At 43.7% G+C, this 13,899-nt stretch overlaps 1 protein-coding gene across 9 annotated transcripts in view; it reads right to left on the minus strand.

Annotated features, from left to right (window-relative positions):
• Window positions 1-1,744: 1,744 nt before the first annotated feature.
• Window positions 1,745-13,899, minus strand: part of LOC116937147 (talin-2-like) — a 246,255-nt gene continuing 234,100 nt past the window's right edge. For 6 of the 9 annotated variants that reach the window (XM_076065751.1, XM_032944373.2, XM_032944666.2 and 3 more), the window contains 5 exons: window positions 13,756-13,818; window positions 12,461-12,643; window positions 11,538-11,663; window positions 6,943-7,015; window positions 1,745-4,917 (listed from right to left, as the gene is read on the minus strand). In XM_076065751.1, coding sequence (XP_075921866.1) covers window positions 4,412-4,917; window positions 6,943-7,015; window positions 11,538-11,663; window positions 12,461-12,643; window positions 13,756-13,818 — 951 coding nt within the window. In that variant the 3' untranslated portion in view covers window positions 1,745-4,411. The remainder of the gene's footprint in view (window positions 4,918-6,942; window positions 7,016-11,537; window positions 11,664-12,460; window positions 12,644-13,755; window positions 13,819-13,899) is intronic. The other 3 variants (XM_032944800.2, XM_032944900.2, XM_032944831.2) reach the window with 1 other exon arrangement.

A 13,899-nucleotide genomic window follows, 5' to 3' on the forward strand; every position in this document is an offset into this window, starting at 1 on the left:
AAAATAATACTTGCTTCGCTTAGAAATGTAACATGATTCTGAAGAGTTTATCCTGGTTAAGAAGTGAACGTTCACAACGTCGTTCCGCTATATTGTTGAAGTTATTTCAGTTGGTTTTCATGTTAATTCACTTTCATTGGACGTATACAGAAATCATTGTCAACGAATCGTTGCCACCACGAATCACGAATTGATGCCGTGGCCCCCAGATGGCATCGCGGACCTGATGTGAATGCGTAGGCAGTTAAACCACTGAGTTGAGATCAGTTAGAAAGTCGAGCACATCTCAGGACTTCTTATACCATGTTTGATGTATGTATGTTGAACTTCTTTTGCACCGTACGTAGCCACCCCTGCTAATCGGACGTGCGACAAGCACGGTTGGCTTAAGCCACGGCCGGCGCAAGCTGGTCGCTGGTGTGGGCCCTGCCCCACCAAATGTCCATGTAGTCCACGCAAGTTCACTCTGCTTAGAGGTATACAATTATGGTAGCCCCCCCCGCCTCCCACACAACAGCTCTACTGCCCCCCCCCCCAATCCAAGAGGCCCTGCCTGAAGCACTCTACCTGCCAGCCCGTGTTTTTATTAACATTGTCAAACGCTGAGCGTTAAATACAGCATCTTCTTTGTTGTCCTATAGTCTAAACAAACTTTGCTGAGAGTACAAGTGCTGAGGCTAAACGGTGCATTCTTGGTTGGCTCTTCTCTGACGACTGTGACCTCAACTTGTACTTAACACGGTAGCTGTTATGTTTCAGCAGAACAAATCTGTTAGCAATTACTGCAGCTCTGGGGCATTCCCCTTTGCAGGGCCATTTAAAAATTACCCTACCAGCACAGGGTCCAACTGTCATGTTGAGGGGATTGCGTGAACACACGTGCATGTACATATGCTGCATTCCTGTAGCTCAGACAAGCAATGGTGTTGAACGTACCCAGACTTTTCTGGTTTCATCATCATAGCGCAGCTGTGCTCTGCTTAAAATAAATGTTCTAAAATATCTTAAGTATGCTTCACAGCAAACAGTAGGGACCACACGCATTGAGATGCTGTCTACATATGGTGCAGCAATGCACAATGTTGCTCAGCTCGCAATCAGGAGTTCCGAGCTCAAACTCCAGTTGGAGGTCAGCTCAACGTCACGATCCCACCAGGGTTGAAAACATTTCCAATCACTTTGTGAGAAGCTAAGAGTGGTCATCATATGGAGACCGGTCTCCACCATCGTCATGTGGAATTTCTACCACTGGTTCAGGGTGACCAAAATTCATTTTTTGAACGAACTTTGAGGCAGTGATCACCTCCTGTTTATAGCCCTGAGCTGATGGTGGAAATTCCTCATTCCGATAGCAGGGATGAGTCTACCCATAGGACACCCACTATTTGAACTTCCCCACAAAATACTTATTGTATCAGCCCCAGAGGGATGCCAGGCTGAGTCAACCCCTCACAACACCAGGGTCTGAACTCGCACATTTCCGACTGCGGGCTGCTCGCTTAACCGTCGAGCAACCTTGCCAGGTGGATCAGCAGGAGGCCAATGGAGATGGAGCCATCATGCCGTGCTCACTAGAGCAGGAAATCACTTGAACCTTTAACTCGACAGATCCATCAGACACTGGAGTTAAAATCTGCTTAACAAGAACCATATGGTGGACGGTTTTTTTTGTTGAGTCAGTGGGGAACATACCAAGACCCGGAAAATCCACACAAAAGAAATACAGTATCAGGTTTCACAACGGTTAAGAAGAAATGCTTACGTTTATTATAATTTTTTTAATGATTAGGAATATACACTGCATTTCCTTACAACGGTACACTTTCAACTTTCCAGGTAACACGGCTTAAAGGTATGGCGGTTTATACACGGATTTTTATTTTTGCTTAAAATGACAACCCAGCCACAAACCAGGGAGGGCATCAGGAACAAACGTGTGCAGGGGAACAGCACTACGATGGCGTATAGGGTTATATGCATAGGAGTATGGCTTACATGTTAAGCTGCGTAACAATGGTGGTACATATGAGCTCTGGGATTTGTTTTAAACTTGAAGATATATGCACGATTGTATACTGTGCGTGCCACAAAAAATAACCCCCGAACTTACATAACACGCTCTTTTTTTTAAAATGAGGAATATAAGAATACTGTAAATACATTTATCATAACAATCTTGTTAAAAGTTGAAGGTAAGCGAGCATTGTTGTGTTTTTATTGTATTCCCGCTTTGCAAATAATAATAATTCAAACGAGAGCACCACAGGTTGGACGATGCGAGTTATGATGTGGGCGAGGGGCGCGTTTTTCCACTTGCAAAAAATATGCTGTCCGTCCCAATGCAATTTACACGAGGAGAGATGAAGTGGGACTAAGATGCGTCCCTCTGGCACACGACACACACACATCACAGCGGTCAAGCGTGTCCGTTCGTAATACTGTGAATGTTTCAAGATTATCGTAACCACGTATGACTTCTCGTCTTGTGACGATAACAATAATTGTAAGAATGTGCCGAGGAGATCGATGTTTATGTGTCGACTCGCCAAAGAAACCTACACAGCCGCGTATCGGATTCGAAGCCGAGGGATAACGTTGCGTTGCACCTTGCATTCCGTGATAACGATTATGCTGAGCAGAAAGGAATACGAGTAAATGAGTCTGCCATATGTTGCAGGTGTTTGTGTGTGCTTTGAATTGTGATAATTAACGCTAGTCAGATCAAAGCAAGCGAGGAAAAAACACATTTAATTCAGGAAAACAATCAATGCAAAAGTAATTTTCTCATGAACGTGTGCTTATTATTCTTAACACATCTTGGGCAGCACCATAAAAGGGTTACATAATCTTCACTTCACTCGAAGTGGGAGTAAGTGTTAGCGGCAGTGCTTTTCTTACATTTGCAGGTAACTGTCACGATGCTTATTCCAAACAATGTAGTTGCGACTCATTTGTCTCGGGTAGACCTGGGTCTCCATGACCATTGCAAGACTTGCCAAAGCCAGGCTTGGCTGGTAAATCTAATTCGGGCAGGGCCAAGCAATGATGGGCTATGACTTTCCATTATGTCCGCAACAGGTGTTGGAAACCGAGCGGAGAGTTTGAAAGAGTTTGCTAATGTGCGAGTGGCTTTTTTTGCACACACAACACAAAAAAACAAAGATCCCTACCATATAGTCGCAACAGACTGTTGGGGGCAGGTGCTGTTAGAGATCACACATGAAGGCTTGCATGGCACACGAGACAAAAAGACAAATATCCCCCCCCCCCCCATATAGTCGCAACAGACTGTTGGGGGCAGGTGCTGTTAGCGAGCACACATGAAGGCTCGCATGGCACACGAGACAAAAAGACAAACATCCCCCGTATAGCCTGAACAGACTGTTGGGGGCAAGTGCTGTTAGAGAGCACACATGAAGGCTAGCATGGCACACGAGACAAAAAGACAAAGATCCCCCGTATAGCCTGAACAGACTGTAGGGGCAAGTGTGGTTAGCGAGCACCTATGAAGGCTGGCATGACACACGAGAGGACAGGTGGTCAGCAATAACGCCCAGTCACCTTTCTCTCTCGTGGCGATGTTTGCACTTCGCAACAGGTATTTCCTTGAGGCCGAGTCGACCTAGGGGAGGCCCGGGACCTGTTCAGATAATTGTCACCGATGTTGGCCGTGAGCAGAAATCGAACTCGGTGTCACCAGGTTCGTAGCGAATTGCACTTACCACGATACTGTTGCTCCCCCAACGCACCCACGTACAAATGCACGGGTTAATCACTATTTAGTTTACATGGAGCATATTTGGTGCACACTGTTAAGGAAATCTGCAGCCAGGGAACAGTTTTACCTATTCCAGAGTATTCATTCAGTCCAGTTTTAGCGACTAGAAATGGTGGCCATATAGATGCATGTCATCAGTGGGCGAATTTACGATCGAAAAAAAAGTTGGTTAACAAAATAGTTAATGGCATTTTTTTCAGAATTTGAAGGCCAGAAGCATCATCCACAGAAATAACACTGCCCATGACATGCACATTTTTTCAAGAGATCTGGATGGGCTACCTAGTCTTAAAGCAGCAGGTGATTATTTTGGTTGTCATTCTGTACATTTTCTTTAGCCCCAGACTGTACGATCTCACATTCAGAGATAACTAAACAACCAACTGACAGCCGTGGACAAGCATTGAGACATAGCAAAAAACAAATCTAGCTGCATTTGTGCTGTTTTTATTTGACTAAAACACTTTTCCCAACAATACAAAACTAAAACCAGCCAAAAGAGTTCAGCTATAATAAGCATTTCCATCATTTTTGCCAACAGACTGGCTAAAAGCCACAAGCACTGCAGGTTTTAGTGGCTGGCATCTTTACTGGGTGACTTTCCACCTAAACAGGAGGTGGGGAGACACCGGTTTATGAAGAGGTACCATCAGTTTTCAAAGACGTGGAACCAGAGTGGCACTCTTCAGCATCTGGCACTGAGGACTTGGCAATGGGAACATTTATGTCAGGGCAAGAATTGGCCGAGGGAGAGGAGAAGAGGTCAAACTCAGCACGGAGAGGATTTGAAGTTCCAGCAACCGGACTGGCAAGCTGAGCTTCTAAATCTTTCATGTCTTGCGTACTGACAAACAAACGAGTGGCAACGTACAAGGAGGACGGGCATTCAGCGTCACCGAAAAGGGATTTTGGCACAGAGGAGAGCAAGGAGCTGGCACTGGTGGAGGAGAGAGTGGGACTGTTCGGCCACAAGGTGGCATCGGCGTCGGCCATGCTAGGGTGCATCTGGGTCATTCCTGGTCGTCCCGGAGCTCCGAGGGGAGGAACTTGTACTGCTGCTGCCGTATTTGAGCCAGCTTCTTGCGGGCCTCCTCCAATTCGCGCTCCTTTCTCAGCATCTCCTCCTGCGCCGCTATTATCTGCGGATGACAGGCGCACAAATGTGATTCTATACAAACTGAAAGTGGCAAGCACTGCTTCCACTGGATGACAAGTGGAAACGATAATATACGCACAAAGGGATATTTCCATCCGAGTTCCTGATTAAACTATACATGTAGTTATTTACCACGGTGTCCAATTCACAAATCGAAGTGTAAATTTGATTTATATATATTAAAAATACATTTCTCGCAGAGTATATTAGTTGTGAATAAAATAGCCAAATGGAATATATGATGGTTAAATCCAAATAGCAGACCATTTAACACCACTATAACTATTACAATGTTACTCGACTTCTGATTGATGTAGTTAACTAACATTTGTGGCAGTAAAAGTGCTTGTTAAAACAAGATATTTAACAGCTATTGGTGGAAAAACACACAGCGTCGTAACATCAGCATATGGATGTTAGCCACAACAAAATTGTGCCATCAAAAACATGAAAGTTACTTATTAGTTTATAAAATCACCAAGACCAGAAATGTTAAATTGTTTAAAACATATTTAAGCACACAATCTAGGCAGGCTCACATGTTATATCACATGGCTGGCTCAGGGAAGCAGATATGCCCTTCAAATTAACATGGTTTCAAATATATATACACATAAGGTACTGTGGCAGTACTACACCGTCACTATCATATACTACTTTCTAGGCGGGTGGCACTGTGACTATAGCATGTCTCACAAGCGTAAGGCTGCAAGTTGAATTTCAAATGCGGTTCAGCTCGGCCCATCACACATGAACCAGCACCTCCTGAGGTTCAACAACAGCGGTAGTTCGAATGGCCTTTGCTAAAGGAATGTAAAATTTCCATGACTGGTTCAGGTCTCAGCACATTTGTGGCAGTAAAAGTGCTCAGGTTCGAGTGCAGGTATGGGCACCTCCCCATTTCTGATTTTCCCATGAGGATGCTTTGACTGTGTGACCTTCATTTGCTTTGCTCTGTATTTAATGGTATTTTCATTGTATGGTAATACGAGATAGTATGGCCAAAATGCAATATTTTCAATAACTACGTTTTCCTATGTTATATATGTAGCAACATTCATTAGGTTGATTAAAGCATATATGTAGACATACATGTTCTAATTTTGCACAGAGCAATTCTTGGGAAAAAAAATAATAATGAACCAATAGCACTGAAATAGTATATTTAAAAAAAATATTCCAAGTATAAAACAGCATCATTGCAACGGTCAATATCTGCCCTAAGAAAGGTGTTACAAATGTCGAGAAATTTCGAAGACATTGAAAATAAGTACAAGAAGTAAAAAGGATATTACTTAACCTTAAAAGACAATTAATTTTTTAACCCAGTATATTTTAAAAACAAATTGATAACAAAACCCTTAGTGGCCAAAGTCAATGAAAGCCTGCGGAAGCACTCATGAATGTGAACAAATACTTATTCTGGAGACTGTCAATGTTTATCAATGAAATTATATATGTGCATATTTACAAGCAATTTAACATTTAAATGTTGTGCATTCAAATCCTGCTCATTGGGTCAACTCATCCCTTTGCCAATCCTGGCAATATGGGTACCACTTTATGGGAAGTCAACGGTGGTCATGCTAAGGAAAGAATATGCCCTGCCATGGAAATATGGAATTTCCACAACTGCCTCAGGGCCACCAATGAAGAAGAATGCCTTGTGCCCCATTGCTCGTCTGAGCGCGGCGACTCCGCCCTCTGACAGCACGTGCTCCTGCAGATTTCTTTTGGACTCGCCAGCGACTTGATAGCTCAAACTGGTCTTGGGGATGGTGAGTTGGCAGCGGATGAGACAGCGTGGTGGTTTTTTCTGCAGCTGCACTGCAGTGCGTTAACGTCCCACGTCTGGGTGCTCGGGGTGAGGTTAAAGTGGGGGAGGGGGGGGGGTGGGTTCGTGATGGTGATGAGAATGATGTTCGAGTCCGGGTAGGAAGGAAGCTGCACACGGTGGGGTGTGGGTTATGGGGACGCGCCACCCCCACGCACACTCCCGCTTACTCACAATTGTAACTGTAAGAGTAACTATAGTTCTCGAGGCTGCCACTCCGCCACGAGCAAAGCTCATTTCTGAAAACCTTCAACAAGACACGGCAACAAAGACGTTACGCAAGGAGAGGGAACGTCCCCTGGCCTGGATTTCACTCCGGATGCAGAGTTTTTGCAAGTACCTTTTGGGACCTTCATGGATAACCTGCTGGCGGCGAGCGGTTCACATTTAAAGGAAAAAAGGACATCCCAATGAACGAGCTTGTCCTTTGCTCTCTATGGAGGTTGTACGTACGTATGTATGTTGAACTTCTATCGCACCATAGCCGATCGTGCTAATCGGATGTGCAGGTTGTGTATTTTGGTAATATAGTGATGGAAGCAGGTGCATTTTTAATTGGAAATCAAGAGGAGAGAGGATGCCACCATTTTGACTGTGGAGCTACATGCTACTCAGGTACAAGTGATTTTTGTTAATTAAATAACAACCGACAAATGTTACTTTTTTTCCTTTAGGTTTTCAAACTTGACCATGCCATCATTGAACCATAAAAGCTTTACAGCAATTCATCCTTAGAACCTCGAAATTAATAAAACATTTAAAATCGATTTGCTGCTTTCCCCATATCCTCAGGTGCCGCAATGCGTGATAGAATTTTGAACACCAAGCGACTTGAAATGTATCATTGAGGCACCCTGCACTTAAGGAAATGAAGAGCTAAAACATTAACTCTCTTCAAACGAAAACTGATTTAGTCTGCTCTTACAGCATGAACAGGCACTTCGATGTTATTTAAATAATTTAATATTGGCCAGTTTATTGGTTTCTCCCTTCATATCATAACGCACGTTCATTCACCACCCAGCTTCAGAAGCAGGCTTTGTGACAGGCACTACCTACAGTACAACCCAGCCTAACACGCAATGAACTGCGTAAATGACTCTATTACAGTAAAACCTTGGTCTGCGAGTGTTTTGCAAGACGAGCAAATTTTTTAAATAAATATTAATTTGATAAACGAGCGAGGTCTTGGCAATACGAGCAGTAACGTATACGCTTTGTCTGCCGAGCGTCACGTGATCACAACTGATATACGAGTGCTTTGGATTACAAACACGTTTCCGGAACGAATTATGCTCGCAATGCAAGGTTTTACTGTATATGGAAATTCTATATTATTACCATATTATAATACAGACGTATTTTTCTTGTCCGGGGCTCTATCCCCCAGTTCATAACTGCTTGGCTGATTAAAGCTTTCTTTTTTAATGAACGTTTGGCCACGTAAGTGATGTGTGTTTTGGCACCTTCAAGTTCCAATTATTATTTTAGATTCATACTAAAATAATGCAAACTCATCTACCGGTAAAATACATGTATTATTTTATCTCAGAAAGTATGTTTTTTGTAGCTTATAATAATGATTCAATATATTTATTTTTTGGGTGAGGACACAAAATGGTCTGGCCAAATTTGTGTTGTGTAACCCCACCACCACCCAACAGAGACAAACAAATGAAATTGTTGAACTCGTGCAAGTGTTTATCATAACCATTATCATTGTTTCAGCTCACTGGTGTCGAAGAACAATTCTCACAACGTTGACTTAAAGCTTTCGTGACTGCAGAAATTTATATTCTTGGGTCTTTCGGTAAAGTCACGTAGATAGGTTCAAATAAAATAGTTTTTTGTTATTTTTTTGTTATTTCCTTTGAACCAATCTACATGACTTTACCGAAAGACCAAAGAATATGAATTCTCACAACCACAATTATCAATTTGAGATGAGGTTTCGTTTCAATTGGCCAGATCATTCTGGCCTAACCCAATAACCAATTATGATTGGAACTGTATTATTTTAGTAATATCCTTTTGATGTGTTGTTGCCTACCTCTGGATGCTTGTAGGGATGTACAAGATGCAAATCAAATGTCCGTGCCGTTCTGAGGCACAGACTGCTCCTATGTATCTCGTATACATCAGGGCCAACCCATTAACGTATCACAATCATATAATCGTAAAAGTATGTGCCCTTGAACAAATCCGTTTCCTGCTCCTGGTCAGTGATTTTTTTCATTATCGAAAGAGGAGCATGACTGACTAATTGTCGGGTGTATCTTTAGACTTAATTTGGAAACGACATTCAACTTAAGATCCTTAAGGACCATGGAGACATTTGGCATTTTTCACTTGCATACATGTACAGTATGTTGAACTTCTTCCGCACCATACGTAGCCAACCTTGCCCCATGGTCGCTCCAGGGCCTAGATGCCTTATTGCCTGAAGAGATGGTTTTGGTATATTCACTGTCACTAGATCTAGTATTCATAAATTATCCTAAACACACTGTGACTTGGTGTAAACGGGTGCTCAGCTTTAGTATTTCATTTGAACCATGCTATTGAAATTACAGCACAGAGCCAGGCGAGCAAACATTTTTAATTTCGGTATCATTTGGTGTTTTACAGAGTCTAAAAATGCTCACTCACCACATTCGTTAGTGCAATATGTAAATAACACGCCTTTTTTATTAACCGATAGATATTCCTGCACTGTGCTTGTAAATCCTTTACCATGGCATTGATTATGTACTAATGTACACAAAGACAAAAAAAGGTCCCCAATTTCACAATATACGGCTGAGGCAAGTGCAGTTGCCGCATATGTGTGAAGGCTGGCATAGCAAACACTACTGTATGGCTAATAATCCCTGTCTGCCCGATGCTGATGTGGATATTTATCAAACAACTTAAAAGCAGGACATTTTCACTTTTGTTCTCATCTGTGCTATTGTTTATGACCAGGTCACTGGGTTCATAGTTGGGTGTGCTGTAGAACGTACAGCTGCTCTCCACGAGTATAGATGTTTTGTACGTGTGCATACATATACACATATATAGAGTACATATACACGAGGCTTAGCAAGCACTCTCAGACTGGGACATTGAAGGATGCGCAGATTAATTTATCATTTCACGACTATAATTATATCAATAAAAGGCAAACTGCATCGTGGTGAGATTCAATAAAAGTAAAAAAAAAAAATAGGCTGGTGCCACGGAAGAAAAATGTCATACCCACAAATGTTTAAATGCCCCACATTACACATGAATACAAAAATAAGATACTTTGACGGTACAAGGGATGTGACCTCTACACATCTCAATGATGAATAAACTGATCTTGCAAAGCAGTAACTGTGAGGCAAGGAAAACAAGCACTCCTGCACATTCACTCACTTAACGTAAAGGATTTAAAAAGAGAAGACAACACTGGAAAAAGACAGCGAGTAAACTTGAAGATTGCTTTAACACATGAGGTATGTCATCATGTTTAGAATTAATTGATTAAAACGAATAAATAAGGTAACCAACATTATTTAGTATGTGACAACAATGCTTGCCTATCGATCAAAAGGCAGCGAGTTTAAATCCTGATCTGGAGCTGACTGAGTCTATCACTCCTCTGGGGTTCGTAAAATATGCACCACTTCGTGGGAAGTCAACAGCGGTGGTCTTACGGGAAGACTGACCTCAGAGATGTGAAAATGAATTCCTGACCAATGACTCACGGCTGACAAATGAATGAGCAAGGAGACATTTCGACACGAGTCAATATTTCTACTCCCTGTAACAATCCCGTAATAGCACGTCATATAATGTAATCGGTAATCAGAAATGGTTTTGCCAAAGCTCTATCATTTGTAATCTGCATTGTATAACTACTCTAGAACATTATTGCAGAATCATCATTGGAGACATTAAGCTGCAAATTAATGAGTAATCTGTAATGAATCTTCTAAGCTAGTCTAATCAGCAAGGGACGACTTAAGCTGTGACATCATTACCTATCACTAATGGCGACTCCGTGTTTCTGCTTGCTTCCCCATTGAGAAGACAGTGAGTGACTCATCAGTCGCTTCCTACTGCTCCAGAATATCTTCTAACGAGGCAGCCCCATCAAGGTTCATCGGACAACAAAAGACAAAAGTCCACCGTGTAGCTTCTAATAGGCTCCATACTCTTTGGTTCTATTCGGTAAAGTCACGTAAATAAACAAACAAAAAATAAAAAATTCACGACGTTTTTATTTTTTGTTGTTTTTTATGTGACTTTACCGAATAGAACCAAAGAGTATGGATCCTTGCAGTCACGAAAGCTTCAAATCTAGAATTCTAATAGGCTGTTGGAGAAAGTGCTTTTCGCGAGTAGCACCTATGAAGACCAGCACGGTACACAAAGACAAAGATTTCCCATAAACCCTCAAAAGACTGTTGGGGCAAGTGCTGTTAGTGAGCATCTATGAAGGCCGGCACGGCACATGAGGGGGTGGGTGGCCAGGACCACACCCGGCCGCCTTTGTCTCCCGAGTGGCGATGCTTACACACTGCACCAGGTAGTAATTTGAGACTAAGTCGACCTAGGGGAGGCCCAGGACCAATTCAGATAATCGTCACTGGTTTTGGTTGTGAGCCGGAATCGAACTCGGGTCGCTGGGTTAGTAGCGCAGTGCGCTAACCGTTGCACTTCCGCTCCCCACATTGAACTACCGCACGGTACACACACATACGGGCACGCGTATCGCAGCGATGGAAACATGGGCGCTTTACCTGCGCGATGCCACCCACAAAGTGCGACTTGACGATGACGTTGGTTTCCTCCTGCTGCTCGAACGCTGCCTTCTGGGCAGCCCTCACGAGGTTGTCGGATGCTCGCTTGACCGCATTACCGGCGGCCTGGGGAGAAATGGAGGGAGTGGGGGGGGGGGGGTGGCGCACGTGGGGTCAATGGCAGCGGTATCAGGAGAGTCGTTTGGCAATGCATGAGTAAAACAAAAACTATTCACCGTTAATTGTGTTGAGCACGTTTTTTCTTTTCTTTGTTAATAGCGCGGGTTGGTGAAGGCAAAAAGTGTGTGCATGGGAGCATATAAGTACGGTATGACAATAGATTTTTGCTGTGCTGAACCTGCTTACCACCACATAGCACAGGCATGTAGCCACCGGCGACAGCCTGGCATGCGTGGTGGTCACCGGTCCAAGGATTGTTCATCAGGCTTAACACTACTGAGCATCTGAGCTCTTTATTTCGGGCACGTTCCAGGTTAATAGGCCATAGGCACCTGAATTAGTAGATAAAGGTGCAGCCCTGCAATGCCTTGCTCATGCCACTGTTGGCAGGAGGGCTCTGTATTAGAGGGAGCACTAGAGAGTCCCCATCGAGGGTATTTTGGGCCAATGCTTGCTGACAGCGGTGGGAGTTACCCACACATTGCAGATTAACTAACTGCGGTGTGCCCATTAATAATTGCTGAGCGGACAGCGGAGAATGAAGAAACTTGCACCATTGTATCAACTTGCTCACGGGGAGATCGAAACCTGCGACCTCTGAATCATAAGCCCAGTGTGCCAACTAATACGCTGCGGTAGCATCCCCCCGAATTATTATCGGCGCGCAATTCAAGCAGCAACGCGTCGCTCCGCAGATGAACTTGGCGCGCCGAGCCCGTCGCCCCTCGTCGTCTCCCACTTACTTGCAGCCGCCGCATGGCCTCGGAGTCGGCGTCCGCCTTGACCTTGCAGGCGACGAGCAGTTGCGCCGTGGAGGCGGCCACCTGCTTGGCGGACGAGATGAGCTTCTCTTCGCTCGCGTGGCCCTGCACGGCCGCGTTGGCCGCCTCGCACAGGCTGCTCGTGGCGGCCGCCACCATGCGTGCCTGCGAGCGTCAGCGTGCCCGGAGGCCCGGGTGGTGGGTGGCGGTGGGTGAATGGTCAGGACAGAGTTGGTGAGTGGAGGCAAGCATCTGTATGTAACGTTGTGTGATGGAGTGGTGTTAAAATTAAATCTTGCAGTGGTGGTAAAAAGATTTTGTGAATTGGGGGGGGGAAAATTAGGTGGCAATAATAGGCCGGCACAAATGACATGTTTGAATGTCTTCCACTAAGTAGAAGATATATATATAAGCTCCGTTCAGAATGACAACTGTGATAACGTTATGGCGATGATAATACTAATAAAAAAACTTTGTGCGAGATTAAAAGTGTTCATCCTATTTAAGAGATCAAACTCCGCAATGAGAAATGTGGAATTTATACACTGCGCCAACTGGCTTCGGGCTGCCAACTTATCCAACCGTGGACAGTGTTTAAGTAAAAGGTGGCAATGATGGAAAATAAAACAAGTTTCTATTTATAACATGACAAAACAAACAGTAAGTGAATATAAGCACGAAAATTGTTCTCGGTCAATGGGAGTAAAAAATATCTTAACATCGTGTTCCACTGGCTGAAGATGATCTTTTACTCTCAATATCAACTATGGAATGAAACCACGTGAAACTATAAATAAAGTATATGACTCACAATTAGAGGGTTGCGAGTTCAAATCCCGTTGTGAAGGACGACTCAACCTATCACGCTTTGAAAGTTGATCAAATTGAGTACCACTTTACAGGAAGTCAAACAGTGGTCATACAATGGAGAGATTGGATCCTGCCATGGCAATGTCAAAGGTGCAAAACAGTCGCTTGGAAGGCGTGTTTTTAAAACTACTTCAGTGCAGAATCTTGAGGTGACGTCATATTTATCAAACGGTATATACGCCAACATGGTTGTTGTTGTTGGGGGCTGCCAAGAGACATTGCTGCCACCCGATCACTCCTTGGAGCATAGAGATACTTTGACTTATTATCAACAAAGCCTGAACAATGTAAAATACAACGGCAAAGTGGCACGATTGAAGAAGAGCGTGGAGGTAAATAACATGGTGATAAGACAGATATTATCAAATGTCCATGTTGGGTGGCAGCTGCTAAATTACACCACTTACCGCTGAGATGAGACCCTGGGACCACTGCCCGTCATCTGCTGCATTAGCGGGAATGGCTCCGACCTAAAAAAAGATAAAAGAGTGAGTTATGAACAGCACAATTGTTAAACATTACCATTGCTATGGCTAGGAGACTTTCTCAGT

Source organism: Petromyzon marinus, chromosome 1 (genome assembly GCF_048934315.1).
Source record: "Petromyzon marinus isolate PM22_M1 ecotype Great Lakes invasive population chromosome 1, UKy_Petmar_22M1.pri1.0, whole genome shotgun sequence".
In the NCBI taxonomy this organism is placed as follows: domain Eukaryota; kingdom Metazoa; phylum Chordata; class Hyperoartia; order Petromyzontiformes; family Petromyzontidae; genus Petromyzon; species Petromyzon marinus.